The sequence below is a fragment of the Leuresthes tenuis genome, unplaced genomic scaffold (assembly GCF_036924035.1).
Source record: "Leuresthes tenuis unplaced genomic scaffold, fLeuTen1.0.hap1 SCAF_3, whole genome shotgun sequence".
Classification (NCBI taxonomy): domain Eukaryota; kingdom Metazoa; phylum Chordata; class Actinopteri; order Atheriniformes; family Atherinopsidae; genus Leuresthes; species Leuresthes tenuis.
Window position 1 is genome coordinate 22,599,334 of NW_027325357.1, and position 20,363 is coordinate 22,619,696.

Consider the following 20,363-nt stretch of genomic DNA (forward strand, 5'->3'; position numbering starts at 1 on the left):
TTATGCAATATTTGTGAGCAATTATGAACTTTGAAGATGTCTTTATTTGATATTTAAAATAAAATGAGTCAAATTGGTTCAAAACGCATTTCCGCATGATCTCCTCTGTGATTGGACAGATTTTCATGAATATTCTATAGACCCGGAAGTAGGGCGGTACTGCTGTTTTGCTGTCGAGTCACCTCTGTCAGGCAGGATGGAGGAAAACGAGCTGTTATCATGCTGATTAACGAAGGATCCCGACAGCCGAGTATCATTAACAGGAACAGTTAGACTAAAGTCTACGTTTATCCCAGAAGCACCGCATCGTATTTTGTTACGCTTTGCCAAAATGATGGAAGAAATCGACAGGTTCCAAGTGCCTCCTGTCAACGGAGAGACACAGCCTTTGGTAAGAGAGAAAAGACAAAACACATCTTGTTATGCAAATCAGTCTCTTTTGAATGCAAGTGCTAACATTCTTGTCTCGCTTGTGGTTAATCGTGACAGCTGTGTCACATAATCTGCGCGTGAGCTAACGGATTGCTATTTGCATCCGCGGGACAAACGGGATCTTTGGGATGGGTGTATAAGCGACTGAATAAAGATGAAATGACGTTGACTGTCTTTTTCCCCATAGACTTATAAAACAGATACGCATTCGGTATTCTGTAAATAAGCAACCCTTCACTTTGTTGTAACGGAGTAATTAAACTACGCACTTTGCCAAATATCGTGAGTCTGTACAGCCCACATCAGTATGCGCTTGTTTACTTCAATAGCTGTCAACGCTTAGTGTTTTTACATCTCGTCATTTGGTGACGTGTTATTTGGTTCGAGGTGGGTGTGAGACCAAAAGATCGCGTGAAGTGGATCTCTGTCTAAATTCTTACGGCGAGCTGAGTCGTTGGCATACGTGTTGTGGCAGAGGCTTTCCTTCTATCATTTAAAGTTCAAGATCTGTCAGTAAAATCTGAACATGACAATTTCTCTATTAGATTTGAATAAGTCATTCACCGGAGCAGCTGATCTCATTCCCCCAATTTCCTTTTGAGTTGCATTTCCTTTTGAGCGTTTATCACAAACCTTCGGTAATTCTGATTGGCTGGCCCTGTTCCTCACACCTCAAACAAATCCCTTTAACAGCTGCCACTTTTTGAGTATTTTGCCTCGGGGTTTTGGGAAAAGAAGACCTCCAAATTCTCCTGCTCATACAATTTAGACTTCCCCTGTCCTGCTACCCCTGAGGATACATTCTGGCAGAAGCCACAGCAAAGGTTATACCGGTCCAGAAAGTCTCATCTCCTATAGAGCAGAGATTCCGTCAACCCATGGATGGTTTGGACTGTCTGCTCAAGTTTAATCGGCTGAGATTTTTGTGGAGCTGAATCCAATATCAAAGATAATTGGGTTGTGGCTGCACTGCATCAGTGGTCACTTCTTCCCGTAATACTCCAGACACTCCAAAACATAGAGATTGATCGTTTTCATTTAAAACTGTAATAATCGGCGTCAGTCCAGTAATGCTGTGGTGTTGTATTTTATAATTCAATCTTCTTAAACAGTCCCTTCTGATACATTTACAGAGAATCTGATCACATCAGGAGCCCAGGGCCTGTGGCACAAATGGCTGTGCATTTTAATGCTAATAGCTTCATTGTGATTCCCAAACCGAATGAATACACTTGGCACCTGGCAGTTTCACACAGATAAAAGGGCTTTGTGTGGAACATTGTGTGATGTATTTAAATAATAGCTCATTTTTATTCTTTTTAAATGAAATATGAAATCACAGAAACTCTTTTTTTTTTTTGCAAAGAATCACACATTCAGCATGGGTTCACCTGTGAGTGACCACTGAAGGCAGAATTTATTTCTGCCCTCTTCACACCGGGATTGCACTGTGAGTAGCCTTGTAGTCATGGTCATATACAAGGATAGTGTTCAACTGTTTTAATAGTCACCTGATCTGTCAGTCTTCGCTGCTATTGGCCAGTGGGTGGCCGCAATGTATAATCCTAGCAATCGCTCGGTGTTTATGCTGTCTCAGCAACCTTGTAGCTCCTCATCATCAGAGACAGGGAAGGAGTCACCGGCAGGAGGAAGCCGATATCCTGGGTGGTCATTTCTCTAACCCCTGTGTTCTTATGTGATCATAAGTGAGTATAGGGGTATGTGAATGCATGCTGAAGGTCAGGTCAATGGGCCATGTTTTACAATAGTATGTAAAATATGTCACCCCAAGCAACATAGTCATAGGTGTGTCCTTTATCATTCGTTAAAGGCCATCATCACACAGCACCTGCTCTTATAAGAAACTAAAGGCTCGTCTGTATCTTTAAATATGTCTTCTAGAACTTGCTTGAGACCTGCTCTAAATGCCGCGTACGCTGCCCAAAAGGACTTAATTTACATTTAATTTCAACTCTGGCTTTGTTTTTTTTTGGCTTGAGTAATTTGCACACAAACACACTGCATTCAGATGAGTTATTTTCCAGACCGAGACAACTTTTTTGTTGCGGAAGTTTTATTTCTTAGAAGCGGCAGCAAATCCTGTCACAGCCTGATACGGAATCCCTTTCGTTATCCAAGGGGTAGCTCTCCTGTACCAAATAAAAAAAATAAATAAATAAAAAGGATTATTTTGACAGACAGTGTCATTCTGCATCATCACAGTATCTCTCTGAAGTGAAGTGTAAAGAAAGGAGGAAAAAAATCCAGTGGGTAAGCCTAATGATCTAAGGGAAGGGCCTGTCATGGAGCGGAAAATGCTTGTGCTGGTTACAATGAGAATACATCATCTCTGTGCTGGGATTTCACAACATCTACAGTACAAGTGTGTGTGTTGTGTTCACTGTTGCAGCCTCATACATTATTCCGACTAAATGTCCCCAGATGAAGATGAAACTATCGGTGAAGGTGATGTTGATCTTGGAACCTGTGTTCTAAGTAAGAATTAGGCAGATGTCAGCAGGTGACTTTTCTGTCACTGAAAGAGTTTCATTTCAGTGCTTGGCTGCTGAAAATAATTGCAAACGCAGTCAGACTTTTGCTCTGCATGACAAAAATGCAGTTAATTATCCAGGTTTATCTGGTTTTGTTGTTGACAGTTTAATCCTAATTATGTTACATAAAAAATTGTAAGCGAAATAAGCATTTTCTCTGCCTCTGCTGAATACTCATGAATCTTTCATCAGTCCTTTTGAGATGAGAAAGGCTCCATTGTTATCGTGGAATTGGCCTAAATTGATGCAATATTTCTCATTACTGCCATAAGATAAACTGGGTCCAGGTATATTTATCGTTGGATCTTTTTTTTTTTCTTGAAGCACAAACATGCCTGGGCCACTCATGAGTTCAGAATTTATTTTGCATTATACAAAGCACAGGTCGGAGCCTGTTTGAACTGGGGGTCTCATCTTCAGTTTTTTTTTTTTATTGCTCTGAGAATCCTTTAAATATAGAAGCAGAGCTGCTGGAGATGTTGAAAACCAAATGCCTGGCAGGCTTCATCCATGTGACGTGTGAAGTTGCTCAAAGTGCAACAAGGGGAGGCCTGTAGGATCAACATAATGTGGAGCTCTGTCAGTGCAGCAGGCCAAGTACAGCAACAGCAACCCCCTCTGTTCTCACACAGCCGCCTCTCCATGCCATCTCTACTTGCTCACACATGAAAGAGACTGAGCCACCAACACTCAAGCCCATTGATGCAGCAACCTAAGCAACTATAGTAGGTTAGTGTGATCTTGCCAGGGCGTTGTACACAGGCAGGTTCTAAAACACGGTGTTATTCCTGACGTGTTGGCTGGTAATAAATCAGATAGTGAGTTGACTGCATCCTCGGGAGTGGGTTCAGTTTCACTTACCTCGAGGATGTACTACAAAGAGTGTTTGGAATTGTATTATTAGTAGGACACAGCATGGGATAAAGTCGCAAAAAATGAATACAAAGATAAATATTTGAGACAAAAAAAAAGATTTTAAATGTAACACAAAGGGGCAACGAGTCATGTATTGTTTGTAACATCTTTAAAAGATTCAGAGAACACAGATAAATCTCTACGTTTTGCATGTTCTGGAAAGAAAAATACAACAAAAGAAAGACCAGAACTGTTTAGCAACTGAAGTCTTAATTCCCAACTGCTCACAGAGGGTTGAATTTAGTGTTCAAATAGTTTTTTTTATGCACATAAATGTACTTACACCGTACCCTCTTTGTGGACAGTGGTTGTTTGACATTCTACATAACAGGTGAGGTATTAACGTTCTCTGCAACCGTGTGTTTCTTTTTCTAGGACCCAGCAGCATCCTCCGCTTCAGATGCACAGCCTGACGCTAAGGGAGAGACTGTGGCCATGAACTACAAGCCTTCACCACTGCAGGTCCAGATAGGTACCGTAAGCAACACACTGCAAACGCTAATCAATAGAGGACATCACATCTAATTTTATACCAAAGGTTCATTAACAAGCTGCTGTACAGGGTGTGAAGCATCGTGTGCACCAGCGAACTATGTGTAATAAAGTGGTAGTGGGATACTGCAATACGCACATTGGCTTTACTGTATCGTACAAGGTCGCTAAAAGTGTAGAAAACAATCAATACCTTCGAATATTCTGCAAGTGAATAGTAAATGAGTAAATATTTTATTTATTTATTATGGGAGGATTTAAGTTTATTACTGTTACAAAATGCTTAAGCAGGTCCTGTTATTGGACCACCACAGCCCTGTTGTATACTCTCTTCCCCTCAATGTTCCCTCATTTTTATTTCGTCATAAAAAATAGAAAACTATCGTTTTCCCGACTCTCACAGGTCAAAACTGTTCAGTTAAGCGATCTTCTGAAACACATTTACTACTCCAGAAATTTTTACATGATTTCCAATTCCAGATGTGCTTGATTTTCATGCATAATGTCTCAGTGAGATTGAGAATATTATTGCAAGACAGCTACATATTTTGATGATATTCATCAATACGTTCATGTGATAATGGAGACTCTGAATAATTGTTTCAGCAGATTGAACATGAACAGGTGGCGGCACGTTGGGTAGAAGCCACATTTAACCACGTCCATACCAAATACTTGTCATTGCTTGCTACAAAGATGTTCACAGTACAATGATTTATTTTTAAGGAAGTGCTTTTCTTAAAAAAAGACAAATGGGCAAAACAATTTCCTTCAAATGCTGTTCATGCCAAAAAGAAATGAAATGAAATGACACTTCCAGTTATGGGAAATGGGTTTTGCTGAGCTTGAGTGTTTACTGATGATCTCATATCCTGTGTTGCCCAGAGAAACAGAGGGATCTTGCCAGGAAGGCATCAGTGAAGAATGGCACTGTGGGAAGTCCTGTCAATCAGCAACCCAAGAAGAATGCCAGGACAAGGTAACAACCTACATTGCCTTTTTATCTCACTGTTATGTGGACCGATCCAGCCACAAATGCTACACTGTGCCATTCATTAGCATTACAGGCAAAAATTACCGCGACCGACTCAAATGCAAAACGTGACCACTGTGCGTCCTGCTTCTTAAGGCTTTAATTGCTGCCAGCCAGTTTGGCACGCCATCAAACCTCCTAATTTTACAGCCAAACACAGCCAGTGCACAGCAACACATATTAGAGAAAAGAAATGAGATGGTTTGTGAGTATGAATGCTGGAAGAAAAAAAAAATCTAAACCACCAAGCATAAACCCAGTTCAACCCACAGCACTGACAACTGGCTCATCTGTTTAATCCCCACTCTGTGGTGGATTAGTGGAAATATAAGAAAGGCTACCCACTAGTCTGACCCCAGAGAACTGCTGGCACTGCTAGCAGTCTGAAGGCTGCAGATGAATTTTTGGGGAATAAATGTCATACTTAGGAGGAATACATATGTATAACTTTTTTTAAAAAATATTTTATGACTTGTACATTATCAAGTGTTCTTCTGGGTGTTTCATCGTGGACCTTTGTCACAAAAAGTGAATGTTGGGTAGCTTTTCAATTTGTTTACCTCTAATGCAGAAGTGTCCTGTGCTGTTTATAGGTTGGTGGTGCCAAACAAAGGCTACTCTTCTTTAGACCAGAGCCCCGACGAGAAGCCTCTGGTAGCACTGGACACTGACAGGTAAGTAAAGTACAATTCATTGCATCAACCTCTGTAACACTGGAATAACACCCAGATAGAGAAATGTAGATTTCAGGAACAGAGGAGGTGATCTAAAGAGAGAAATTTGCTAGATTTTGCTAAGCTCTTTCTCTGTCTTCATGTTACATTAATCCATAGAGCAACTTGACAGAGTTCTTAACAGAAGGGATCCTAAAAAGGGGCAAAGCCTCTCCTCAGGGCTCAGGATTAGAGGACAGTGGGGTGAGGATTTGGACATTCAAAAGCAGCTCAGAGAGAGCGCTCAATAACCCCCCCCCTCTGTATCAGCAGGTCTGTATTTGATACAGATGAGTCCCACTCTTCATACCCCCCTCGTATGTCGCTACATGAGGCAAACCCTCTCATGTAAAGTGAGATCTCTGGCAGTACACGAAGCTTACGTGGTGCATTGCATCATATACTCTCTCTGACAAGCTGCTTGACTCAGAACAACACTGGACACTCGCTTGTCTTTTGTCCACAGTTTAGATTCATTGTTTCATTGTTCATTCATTGTCATTGTTCCTCTTGTTGAACACCCTTACTTTACTCTGTTATGGGGACGAGACCCTTAGCTGCATCATTGTGATGTTACCACTCCTCAAAAATCATAGAAAATGGGACAGTTAGTCGAACTAAATGTTTATCTGTTCACTCGTCCATGTCAATAAAGCTAATGATTTTCCCTGGGTCGCAGTATTATCTGTGCTTGTTTAAATGTGGAATCAATAGGCCTCATACGAGAGCAACTTGTACAAACATCTTTTCTTCAGTGGTACATATACCTAAGTCACAACTCTGTTTCATCGTATCATTTCCTATTTTCTTCTCTCACATCTCCGAGCGCTATCACATGACAAAGTCTGCACCCTCTGTTGTGTTCCTTTGAATCAATTAGTAATTGTGTTTCCACTATGTTTCAGCTGTATGGCACTGTGGTCAGTGTCTGTTGTTTTTATGAATAAAGTAACTTCCCATTACCATATGACAGATTTGTCTTGGACCACGTTCTACGGTGTCAAAAGTTTCTTTCATTTCAAGCAGCTGTGCTGCTCCGACATCTCATGTGGAGCTGCACTGTTAATAGTTTCTAATTGTTCCTCTTGTATCACCGCTGACCTTTGCCACCGTCTTGTCTTGTTATATATACCATATTTTCTGCACCATAAGGAGCACCTAAAAGCCTCAAATTTTCACAAAAAAACGGCCGTGCGCCATATAATCCTGTGTGCTTTATGTGTGCATCGGATTCCAAATCTGTCACGGATACCAACTGGCTACTTTCGTCGCTCGCTAGTATGGAGCTCGTGCTTAGCGATTGAATCGTGTCATCATTAATGCTTTTGCCCATGTCCCAGTGAGTGCCTGTTCTTCAGTCTGAGATGGGTGATGCAGGCCGATGTTTATAAGTTTATAAGTGTAAAAACGACCGACCATGTTGTCCTTGACCGTCGGACCATTTCCTGCTGACACAGAGACGTAATACATACACTACGTGTGCTGGCAGAGATAAACCAATCAGAGAATATTAGGTAATACGTATGCCTTATAATCAGGTGCATCTTATGTATGGATTAAGTACAGAAATGGACCCCATAACTGAGGGTGCGCTTTATAATCAGGTGAGCCTTATGGTGCTTATATATATATATATATATATATGTATATATTCTTTTTTTTAGCATTTTAATGGCTGTCAATTAAACTAACAACTGTGTCTCTTGAATGTGCAACTCCTCATAAACAGGTGATCTGGCTGAAAATAGAGACTTCTAGCAACTTTTTACAGTCTAGTGTTTTGTTTTTTTTTAGAATCCCCCCCCCCAAAAAAAACCAACACAAGGTCGAATACTTTATACTACTTCGAAAGGGATCTGGGAGAGTTCTTAACTAATATAATTGTGTTTTCTGAATGTGTAAGAGATTCCCTGCTCAGTTTGTGCATGCTCGGATGGATTGAAGCCTAACAAAGACTTTACATAACATGTACTTCTGATTTTGTCTTTTATCAAAATTCTAATCTTCTCTTTAACTGAAGATGTTGCCTGTTTTTCAGTGATGATGACTTCGACATGTCCAGATACTCTTCATCAGGATACTCCTCAGCCGAGGTGAGATGTCTGAGGGACCAGGTATCTATACACATATTATATTGTTTCAAAGCGTCATCTGGCGAAACCACAAACATCACCATGTAATCACCTTCTTCCTATGTCACACCAGGCCTACTGTATGTGCACTCATTCACGTAATGTATTCTGTCTCCTCCAAGCATTCATAATCACTTGTAATGAGTTCTCCATAATGATCATCTAACCGGATTGCTCTCCATCTCTTCTTGAAGTGGCATTTCTTTTGTTTTTAGCCTCTTGCCTCCTTCGACTGCCATCAACAATGTGACTATTTGATATTATGTTTCTGCAGAGTTTTGATAATCTGAGCCAGTATTTATTTATTTATTCAATATCAAATACATTTTAGATTCAGCACAGCACCTAGTTTTATAAAAAGCTTATTCCTGGTCATTGGATTTGACTGAGCTGTCCTGAAATTCTGCTCGTGTACTTTTTTCCTTTGTTTTCTGCAGCAAATCAACCAGGACCTGAACATCCAGCTCCTGAAGGACGGGTACCGACTCGATGAGATTCCAGATGACGAGGACCTGGATCTGATCCCCCCTAAAGCCGTCAACCCCACCTGCATGTGCTGTCAGGCTGCCCCCTCTACAGCCTGTCAAATCCAGTAGCCCCCCCTCCCCTTTAATGTCCTTCCTGCCCTTAGGCCAACTGCTGAAGCAAAAACTACTGGTCGGCTGAGGCACAAAGGGAAAAACAAGGGTCTGTAGATTATGAAAATGAGAAACTGACTGAATATGTACAGTACCTGTGCATGTTCCTCCTATGGCAGGATCTGCGCGTGTTTGATTGACTGATGGCAGAAACGATACCTCTGAGGAAAACATGCTACTATGGCTTCTCCTTCGTTTGATTCCATGACTTGCTTGTGGAGTTTCTGGTTTACAGGGACCTTAAAGGATTGTGTAATGCTGTGCAAGAAGAAAAACAACAAAATGGGATAAGAGGAAATCAGCCAAAGGACTAGGTGTCATTACTGTGTCCGTGGACCACCTGAGCAGTCGGCTTCTTCCACTGGTGTGTAATTGGTGGTCATTTACGATGGACGAAAGGAGATTGGAAGTTTGCTCGTGGCCAGTTTTTTTTCTTTTTTTTCTCCCATTTTCTTGTTTCTTTCAGCCAGTCTGCTTCGTCTTCCCGTGTGTATATGTGTTTCCGACTTGAAAACTTGTATGTCTGGTCATGCCCGGGGAAATAGTGCGAAACCATCTCGCCACTTATAAAACAGTAGTGCTCGCACTCTTAACGCTAAGGTAGTAATCCATCCGTTACACTGAGATTGCACTGATTAAACCTGTTTTATATTCAGTCCAAACAAACGGAAAAAAAAAAATGCATGTTGCCTGTTAACGCTGTGTCCTGACGACAGATGTGCAGACGATTCATCAGTTTCTGTTGAGCCACAGTCAACGGTCCTTGGGTTGAGGAGACATTATGTGCTTTTCAAAACAGAAAGTCATATTCTGGTACCCCTACTGTTGTATCAGTTGACCTAGAAAAAAAACATTCTAATTATGAAAGAGGGGAGCTCATAAATTAGTGTGTAGTTTACGTGTGTTTGCCAATGTTAGCGTTCACCACTGATGGCTACAATATAGTTCATATTAGTGAGGGGAATGCACAGATAGGGGGGAAAAAAAAGCTTAGTTGTACAGTTTTTGTTGTAATACCTGCTTATGAGGAATGTGTATGAGGTGATGCCAAATTGCTTGGATGGGAACGTTTTAATTGTTACTTCCTTTTGTTTTTAAATAGGACACAGCTCTTCACCTAGGGAAGTTCAAATGTTCACATTTCTTTTCTTTTTTTTTTTTTTTAAATCTACTTGAAGTTTTTCTTTTCTAGGATAATAAGTGTATGTATATTCCTCCTGAGTTATAATATGACACGTTTGTCTAATGTGTGAACAAGAACTTTAAATGTAGCACCAGACACATCTGTCTGTGTATCGTCGATGCTTTACAGTATGCCATTCACTGCTAATAACGGAGTTGGATAGGACGTTGCCCCACACTGTTCATGTTCATATTTTTATGTTTGAATTACTCTATAGACTTTTGGAAAGCTCCGTAGATATGGGCTGCTTTTTCCAGGCAGACGGTGGCTGTTCAATGCTGCTCTGAAGTAAAAATATCATGGAAGGTTAGGCTGAGTCTAACAAAAACACTATTAACTTTAGAAGTGAACCTCATCTTAGTCATAACACCTTGATAAATATTCCCTTTAGAATAACTTCACTAATTACTGATGAGCTCTTATCAAGCTTACAGAAGGGATAGCTTGTGATTATTACAAAATTGTAGAGGGCACCTGAAGCAACAACAAAAGCAAGGTCAGTGACTCACTGAATGGAGATACAATCTGCATGAATGGGCACAAACACAGGAAGGTGTGGCACTGCGTGTATAACCGGAAAGATTGAATTGTTATTTAGAGTTTTCTTTTGATGAAATGTATTAGTTTGAGATGGATAAACTGAAGCTGCAAATGCAGTGCCTCAAAGGATTTAGTTTACAAAATGGCATACACATTGAACAATTATCTACATCTCCTTTGCAAAAAGGTGCCACATGTGAAGTCTCTGAAGTGAACTGCTTAAAGTAGAAAAATGTCATTAACTGCACAGGTGGCACCCTAAAATGTCACTAATGCAGTTGCCAGCGGAGGCCATTTTAACTGTGTACAGAAACACAGAGGGACTGACTATGTGACTGACCATGTTGCAGCATCTATTCTACCATCAACATCATTCAAGTGGATTTACACACAAGCCGTCACGGGTTCCCTCTACTGTGTGCAATACTCATAGCTGATGTTGTATAAATTAAGAAATAGCTTGACCAACTTCTTGAGTTTAGAATAATCTGTTGTAACAAAAGCTATTTATATGCAGTTGTGTGTTCATTTTTTTTTTCTTTTTCTTTTCACTTGTCAAATGCCTGTCATGATGATTGTGAACTGGTTCCATTTAGATTTTAACAGTGTTACAGTTCTGTGTATAGTGCAACAAATCAAAAAATAAATATTAGATATCTCAAGATAGTGTCATGTCCCTTTGAAATTATTTGCCTAGTCTTATGAAACATGAGTTGTTTTTTTTTTTGTTTTTTTTTTTTCCCAGCCCAACACATCGTCAGATTAAGGCAGTCCTCCCTGCATGAGATGAGCTCGTGCCTCCCACACAATCTGTGCTTGTGATAGGTGATTACATACTGAAATCAGTAACATTATGGCCAGGGCAGGTATGATAGAGAGAGATAGCCTGATGAATGGAAGGTAGAGAAGTAGAGAGTGTGAGGGGTTGGAGGGGGGGTGGGGCACTTGTGATTAGCCTTGAGTTGATCCCTTGGGAGCAGATGGTGAATGGTGGCTTACCTAGATGCCTTGAATCCAAGGAGTTAACAGAAGTGTGTGTCCTCGTTGCAACAAGTAACGCTGAATTTGAAGAGGACTGTGAAACAAGGCTGATGAGAAAGAACCGCAGGGAGACAGGTGAGCAAAATTGGGCTACTAGTATGTGTTTCATAGAAATAGTTTGACAGTATGAGTGTGACATCTATGTTGGTTGGTACTGTGGAAGTAACTATTACAAGATGAATGCCTCATCTTCTATGAAACTGGTGGCTGTGTTAAAAGTGTCCCATAACACAATGCTGTTTCATCTGGTCTGTCCTGCTGAATCCCCCCTACCTACAAACTGTTATGAAAACATATTTGGTTGTTACCTATACATGTTTGTGTGGCCTCAAGCTGTATGAGAGCTAACATCATCCTTCTCTCACAGACTGAGATCACAGCCACACAAGACATGATGTTGCTGAGCAGTGCTGCTGCTGTTGTGCTGCTGCTCTGTGTGAAGCACCTGCATGGCTCTGCTCTACCTGCCGTGTCCTCTTACGAGTTCACTGCCTATCGCATGCAACAGTACAACTTGGGGCAGCAAAAGCATGGTAAGATCACACCTAGCATGCTGTGCTTATATAAGAGTGAAACAAACATTGGCAAGAGGCATTTGAGAGAAGAAGATCAGTTAAACTTTTAAATTATGGAAGAGGAATATGTTCATCCAAGAGTTCAAATTGAGGCAGGAGGAGCAGATCTAATTTATATTAAAATTGGAAAACTACAGGGCTGCATGGTGGTGTAGTGGTTAGCACCGTCGCCTCGTGTCTGTGTGGGTTCTCTCTGGGTTCTCCGGCTTCCCCTCACCACCCAAAAACAGTTGTGTGTCTCGTTTGTCTCTGTGTGGCCCTGTTATGGACTGGCGACCTGTCCAGGGTGTACCCTGCCTCTAGCCCAATGACAGCTGGGATAGGCTCCAGCCCCCCTGCGACCCTAAATTGGATTAAGTGGGTATAGGCAATGGATGGAAAGAAAATAGAAAATATTATAAAAATTTGTAGCAGAATACACTGATATGTATAAGTTTGAGCTCCCGTGTCATAATTTCTGCTGCTGTGAACAGGGAGTGAATACAGTATCAAATCAAATTTATTTCTGTAGTACTTTACAATAGCCCAAAGGTACCCAATGGGCTTTACAATAAAGTCATAAAACACAAAAACAACACATAAAAACACAATTTAAAAAAGTGCTAAAGTGCTGCAACGCTGCAGGGTATTAAAAGCCTTCTATAGAAAGGACCTGACAGAAAGACTACACCTAAAAAGCTCGACCACCCTAGTCAGAAATGAACGCCAGCCTAAAAAAGTGGGCCTTGAGCATCGATTTAAAAAGACTGAGATCAGTGGTGGTGCGACTATCCGGGGGCAGTTTGTTCTACAGTCTGGGAGCAACGACGGCAAAAGAAGGATCGCCCCACTGTTTGCATCCTGACCCTGGGACCTCTAAGTGTGACCTAATTTCCAAAAAAGTCAAACAAAACACAACAGTTTTCTTCAGTATGTTACTTTTTAAATCCATATTTTACAGTTATTCAATAATTGGAAAAAACTAACTTCTCCTCTGGCAAGAATCACAGCTTCCAAAAGTCTTTCAGTTTTTGTTCGGAAAAGTTTTCATTAATTCTTCCTGCTTCTCGTTCTGTGATTTGTGCCTTCTTGCATGAACTGCTGTTTTGGAACCCATCCAAGGAGGGTTTTTTTTCATGTTAAATTTGGTGGGCTGTGAGCGTCTCTTGAGTTAGTCTATGATAGAATTTGAAGCAAAAGCTGCAAGAGAAACCCAACAATATGAGAGGTCTTTTTTTGTGAGTTCTGCAACCTTTTTTCTTCAATTGCTCATTGTGGCCAAAACATTAATTTAAAAACTGCATTAGGCTTGTTTAAATATTAATCTGCACATTTCTAATGCTGGATGTTGCGGTGAGGATGCAGGAAAGGTTTTATTTTGAGGACACTTCTGTTTAAGCCATATTTTAAGTGTGCCTTCACACTGGATTGATGCGCCACCAATGCAGAGTCTACTGAATCTATCTGAAGGCCATTTGCTTCTCTTGCAATCTTAACAATCAGTTTTGTGGACTGCTTTTTTTTTTATCACATTACGAAGGGCTTAACCTGAAAATATCCAGTTCCAGTTAATATTCCACTTACTGTACTTTATTACAATAAAAGAAACTTTGACCAAGTTTATTTGAACTTTGGAGTGCGACCACATGTTTCTTTCGGAAAAATGTCCATGTATGGGAGTTAAGTAAGAGTGCGTTGATATGAACAACATTCACATTATGGTCTTAGTGTTTTTCATTGGAGCAGTCATTAATTAACAGGATGCTCCATTTGAAGTCCATTTTTATGTATTTACTTCACCAGTGAGAACTGAGCAGTTGCCAAAATACTTTAGTACTTCGAAATAAAACAGAGGAAGAAAAACACTAACATTAAAACTAGGATTAAAAAATTATGACTAACTTAATATTTCTGCCTAATTTCACTTTCCTTGTCTCTTCTTCTCAGGTTGCCGTGGAGCTATTGTTGTGGCGGAGGCACGCTCAGCAGACGAGCCATCACTGACCCGCCGCTGTGTCATCATGAAGGTGCAGGACTTCACCACAGAGAAATACCTCGAGGCCCAGAAGCAAAGCGCAGCTGCCGTACTGATCCTGCTGCCAAAAAATATCTCCGGCATCTCTCATGACACCATACGGGTAATGAATCAGCTGCTCTGAAACGAGCTGCGAGGAACCAAAAAAGACATCTCTCTCTCATCTCTCTCAGACACATTTCAGCATCCAAGTTTTGACTATTCAGATGTTGAAACTGTGTTTCAAGTTTCAAGAATGACGTACAATTGGAACGGAAATGAAGAGGAAGCCTCAAAGAAAGGAGGATTTTAAGCAGCTCTTAATTGGTAACCTTTATTTCTCTTCTCTCAGGCCTTTATGTTGAGTGAGAGTGAGGCTGTGCAGAGGGAGAGCCTTATTCCAGTGTACGTAGCACCCGAGGATGTACAGCTGCTTTACATGTACGAGGAGGTCAAACAGGCTGCAGCCACACGGACCTCATCCATATTTGTCAGAGGTAAGACATGCAGCAGAATATAAGGGCATGTAGTCCTTTGAAGGGCCTATTTGAACACTACTCGTGTAGGGTAAATGAAAGAGGCGAGCATGGAATGAGCAGTCACAAAACAGACCGTGATCGTGATAAACTGAAAACACCTTTTACTTTATTTTTTACTATTGGCAGTTCTCCGGAGTATGGTCACAGCTACAGCCTTTCAGATCTTAGTGAGCAACAACGCCCCTATTAAGGCCATCCCTGACAATACTATAGTTACACTGGAAGTAAGTGTGAAATGAGATGCTTTCTTTTTCTGCACAGAGGAATTCAAACCTACACAAAAGCTCTTCAAGTTTTGTTATTTCATACCTTTCTTTGATTGGCCCATAGTTCTTCATCATGGTGATGTATATTTCAGGGAGTGCTTCCCGGAGCAGGAGAGGATGTACCCACCATCGTCATCACTGCCCACTATGACTCCTATGGGCTGGCTCCGGTGAGTCAGATCCTGGAGCACTTCATTTTAATTTGCAAAGCTTTCATCTGTCAAATGATTTGATTGTCTCCCCTCTTCCTAAAATGTCAGCTGAATCATTATAGCGATGATCTTATGCATGAGTGTGTTTGTGTGTGACGCAGTGGTTGTCATACGGAGCAGACTCTAACGGCAGTGGAGTCACCATCCTGCTGGAGCTGGCACGTATTTTCCAGAAACTTTATAGTAGCTCCAGAACTCGACCACAGTGAGTTCCAGATTAAGTTTTCACACAACGTTCATTCATGTTTATCACAAAGCACATTAAAATACAACACTACAAACTCATAATCGTATGAGAACACTCATCAATAATTATGGGTTTTACTATCAGAAAATTAGATCATAAACCTAAAGGAAAACGATATGCTGACAAAACACAAATATCAGATTTTCTTGTCATCATCTTGATGGATCTCCAATAAACAGGTCATGATTACTTAAAAAGGGTATTTTTTTGTTTTGTTTTAGGTATAATCTAATGTTCTCCTTGACTGGAGGAGGAAAATACAACTTCCTTGGCACAAAGAGATGGATTGAGGAGAATCTGGACCATGCTGGTGGGTCTCCAGCTCTACAAACCATTAAACATATGGAATGTGTTCTGTATGTGCTAACATGAATCCAAACACCTTTCAACTAAACATTTCCCCCCCAGAGACCAGCCTGCTCCATGACAATGTGGCATTTGTTCTGTGTTTGGATACGCTGGCCAAGGGTGATGACCTGTACACACATGTGTCCCGCCCTCCCAAGCCTGACACTCCTGCGCACTCTTTCATTCAGCAGCTGGAGGAGGTTACTGGTTTTACTCTCACTGTAAGAACAAGCGTGAGCATGTTTGGTCAGAAATAATGGTCTTGTGCGCTTCTCTTGTTTATTTTCCCCCCAGGTGGTTTCCTCCAGATTTCCTTGGGTGAAGGTGGGAGTGGTTCACAAGAAGATCAATCTTGTAGAGTCCACGGTAGCCTGGGAGCATGAACGCTACAGCCTGCGGAGGATCCAGGGATTCACTCTGTCTCATTTGGAAGACCCCAAATCCGAGCTCCGTGGTTCTGTACTAGACACAATGTAAGCTCAAAATACTGTTTATGACTATGATGATTGAACACATGACATAAAGTGGTGTGCAAAATTATTCAGCCATCCCTCAGTACTTTTTTGTTTTGCTTCCAGACTTTCTTGAAATGTTTTAAAGTGGTCTTGATCAATAATTCTCCAAACTTTCTGAAGGCCTGTCCAAGTTTTTCTTTGGACATTAGCTGATTTTTCACTTATTTTTTTCAGTTCAGTCCTTGTACCTGAACATTTCCAAAGACTATGTGTTTTGTTTATTAATAATGATCTATTAATCATCCAAGCATAAAAAGACATAACATGACAGACATGACAGAGAATTTAGCAAAGTTGTTAGGCACCTTGTTACAAACAGCCTGTCTCATCCATTCGTTTTCTATACAAATCCACCCATCTTCTATACCCACTTAATTCAATTTAGTGTTGCGGGGGGTATACACTCTGGATAGGCCGCCAGTCCGTCACAGGGCCACACAGAGACAAACGAGACAAACAACCACGCACACTGAAATTCACTCCTACGGACAATTTAGAATCACCAGTAAACACAATATGCATGTTTTTGGACAGTGGGAGGAAGCCGTCCCTGGAGAGAACCCACTCATACAGGGAGAACATGCAACACAGTAAGGCCCCAGGCATAATTTCAACCTGGAGCCCTCTTGCTTTGAGGAAACTTTGCTAACAACCACACAAGCCCAGCTTGTCTTAAAGAAAAATAATTTGTTACCATTTCTTTAGTTTCCAAAGACGATACAGTTTGACAGACACGAAAAAGTAGTTTTGCACCAATAAGGTGATTCTCAAAGAACTATTGGATGAAAACAAAACAAGTGGAGGACAAAGGAAAGAAGAGACCCGAAGAGACCTGAAAAACATTTACAGCAGATTAACAGTAAGAAAAAGGAAAAAAAAATCCAGCAATGACCTGACAAGGGACTTAAGAGATACATCTGGCACATCAGTTGATCCATCTACTGTTTGCTGAAGCCTTCTGAAAAAAAAAGGAAAAATGGATGTTAAAAACCCCATACTTAAGTAAGAGAAACAAGGAGAAAAAGTTGAGGTATGCCAAATGACCCAAGAACCGGGCTGAAACTCGGTGACATCAGATCTTATGGAGTCATAAATCCTCTGGACCTTCATTGTTTAAGCATGTTGGAATAATGCTGGCAGAGCAGGACAGAATAAAAGGCAGCAAACATCCAAAAAAGAACCTTGTGGTCTCCTTCAAGAAGCCTGGAGAACTGTTTCTGAAGACCACTTTAAGAAATTACAAGAAAGTTTGACTGAGACTGTTTAGGCTGTGTCGTAAATGGATGCATCTATTTCCTGTTTTGCTGGTAATATGAAGAAATGAGGAATAACTCAAGACTTTTGCACAGTGCTATACTAAAATGCTTTTTATTGCATCATTTAATTCATGTGAACCCTACCTCATAGGACACAAGTGGATTTTAGGAAACTTAAACGCAATGGCATCATCATAGCTGAAACACTGGCACGGTACATGTACAATCTCTCAGACAAGGTGATTGAATTCAAGAAAACAAAAAAAACACTATATTTTCTTAATGACAAATAACACATATTCATCATTTATTTTGTTTCTAAATAATTTTAATCTGTTATTACTTTGTGTTCAGGGTTCACCAAAAGATGTACAGATTTTTAAGGGCCAGCTGGTAAGTTCCTGGTTATTTTGGTTGGTGTGCTGCCCTCTTGTGTTAATATGTCGACATTACACAGTACTTGTATCTTCAGATGACTGGATTTGAAAACGGTTCAGCAAAAGGTAGCTTTATTTTTTTAGGTTGGGGCATTTGATTTTATCAAGTGTCAATGTAATTAGGTTATTTTTAGAGCCTGATGTCACATTTATGAAAAGACACATTTAAAAAAAAAAATTCCATACAGACTTTTCAACATGCACAAACTTTTGTCTTTATGGGATGGAACATTAAATGTTTCCCACCTGCTTCTCTCTGTGAACCCACATCTATATTCTCAACGCAGGATTTTCAGGACAGTCGAATGTCCAGTTTGATGTCCTTCTTGACGTCAGTCCCTCGGGCCACCCAGCTGCTAGATAAGGAGCCCAGTCAAATGCTGCTGGTCAACTCTCTAGAGCATGAGTTCAAACGTTACCTGCAGCAAGTCCACAGACACACCTTCCGACAGGACAAGAGGTGATACATGCAGCACACTTCTTGTTGTTCTCAGCTGCACTAAGTGAGGAAATAAAACTATATAATGATATTAATTATATATTAATGATATTTCTTCCAGGGACCCTGATATAATCTTTTTTGATCAAATGAATCAACCAGTGGTGATGTACAGGTAAATTCCTGGGCTCCAATGGCGTTTGTGCACAAGATGAATTCAATAAGACATTCAGGAAACTGACGCACACTTCTTTTCAGGGTGAAACCGGCAGCTTTCGATCTCTTCCTGGGCGGATGCATTGCTGCATATTTGGGGATCGTTTACTACACAATTCAGGTCTGTTGATGCACTTATATTTATTGTACACTCATCATTTATTTCTGCAGACAAACAAAGCTGCACTTAATATGCAGTGGTGGAATATGACTTAGTAGGCCTACATTTAATTTAGAAGTCAAGTACTTAATTTGGTAAAAGATTGCTCTTGTACTTTACCTGAGTCGTTGATTTAACAGAGTGTAACGTTTCACAAAGTTTCAAAGTACAGACATAAAGAAAAAACCCAACACACATAAAGTTTGTTGTCTGTTTTCTGTGTCTTTTACAGAATTTCGGGTGTGTTTACACAAAACTGAAAGCAGCAGTTAAATCCAAGCAGCAGTAAAAACTGTATGTCTACGAATACTGAGGCTATGACAAGGGCTTTGAAGTTCGGTCTGCACACGTTGGTCGTTTGCTTCTGTGAATGTGCAGAACATGAAAGCTGTTCAACATGAATCTTCTCGGAATGATCATATGCATAACCTGTGAAGTTTGCATTTGCTTTGAAATGCATAAGGTTTCCATATATCTTTGTACCTTTCATCTTTTACAAAGTCTCTGAACTTTGTATGGAGAGACTTAGCTTGGATTTGTTGTTGTAATAAAAAATGTGATAATGATTTCTGAAAAAAATAAATAAAGGGGCTCGTTATCAAAGCTGAGAACACGAAGCACGACTTGGATCTGGTCTGTGCTCCCATGAAGGATATCCCTGTTACATTTCTACACTGACTCCACATGCCCTCTGCTCTGCATCTGTTGACATAGATTTAACTGGGCTTCACATGGCTTTCAAATGAGACCCAACCACTGCAGTGGATGAACGGCCAGTTGCTGCCACAGATAACTCAGTGAGAGCGCCACAGACACAATGGCTCCCTACGGGGCTTGGTGAATTATTAATGCTTTAGTAGCATGCTGACAGTGAATGGAGGTGACAGTGGGTGATGGTGGTAGATTCTTTAAAGTCTAGTTCCTCTGCTGGCTTGTTCCAGTTCTGCAGATCTGATAAGATAAAATGACAAGGTGTCAGTGTTTGAGGTCTGTGCTGTGTGTTGGTGCAGGCTGCTGGGAGGGAAGCAGGTCAAGGACAGTGACCCCAGGTATGTGTGTCTCTGCGGGGGGCTCAGAGCTCTGAGGGATTAGTGACTGAGCGCTCAGGTGGCACAAAGAGGTGTTCTGCTTCAGCAAGGATGCTCTTAACCTGTCCCAACAGACTAGATTCATCATCATCCTCACAATAGCAACAGGTTAAACAAAAAGTTTGATCTCTTCGGTAGAATCCCCATGCAGGATTTATTGCTACTTTTGCAAGAGAAATCCTATGCTTTGACACATTAAAACACAGAATAATATAATGATAAAATAAACTGCTGACACAGCAACAATAAAACCCACACATATTAGCCAATATTCTGAAAAATAATAAGAGAAGGTAAAAGCAGAAGGTATGCAGATAAGAGGAAAGGGGTGGAGCTAACAGGCTGCAAGGAGAAGGATACTGCAGACAGACTTTTAGACAGACTGGAGGCAAGCTGAGGAA

The 20,363-nt window shown here is 40.8% G+C and overlaps 2 protein-coding genes across 3 annotated transcripts; both read left to right on the forward strand.

The window, feature by feature from the left end:
• Window positions 1–154: 154 nt before the first annotated feature.
• fam219aa (family with sequence similarity 219 member Aa) lies at window positions 155–11,292 on the forward strand. 2 transcript variants are annotated; one of them, XM_072382595.1, is made up of 6 exons: window positions 155–391; window positions 4,275–4,371; window positions 5,277–5,370; window positions 6,018–6,098; window positions 8,176–8,251; window positions 8,707–11,292. In XM_072382595.1, the coding sequence occupies exons 1-6, from the start codon at window positions 332–334 to the stop codon at window positions 8,863–8,865; spliced, it is 567 nt and encodes a 188-aa protein (XP_072238696.1). In that variant the 5' UTR covers window positions 155–331; the 3' UTR covers window positions 8,866–11,292. The 2 variants fall into 2 exon arrangements, with proteins under 2 accessions (XP_072238696.1, XP_072238697.1); XM_072382596.1 differs by having other exon boundaries at window positions 8,176–8,230.
• Window positions 11,293–12,062: 770 nt separating this feature from the next.
• On the forward strand, window positions 12,063–19,352 carry LOC140304203 (BOS complex subunit ncln). Its single transcript, XM_072383188.1, has 15 exons — window positions 12,063–12,204; window positions 14,173–14,363; window positions 14,592–14,736; window positions 14,905–15,002; window positions 15,137–15,214; window positions 15,358–15,461; window positions 15,725–15,813; window positions 15,912–16,051; window positions 16,146–16,324; window positions 17,774–17,861; window positions 17,977–18,015; window positions 18,347–18,519; window positions 18,620–18,673; window positions 18,757–18,835; window positions 19,107–19,352. Exons 1-15 carry the CDS (start codon window positions 12,063–12,065, stop codon window positions 19,161–19,163), a joined length of 1,656 nt encoding a protein of 551 aa, XP_072239289.1. The 3' UTR covers window positions 19,164–19,352.
• The last annotated feature ends 1,011 nt before the right edge of the window (window positions 19,353–20,363 follow it).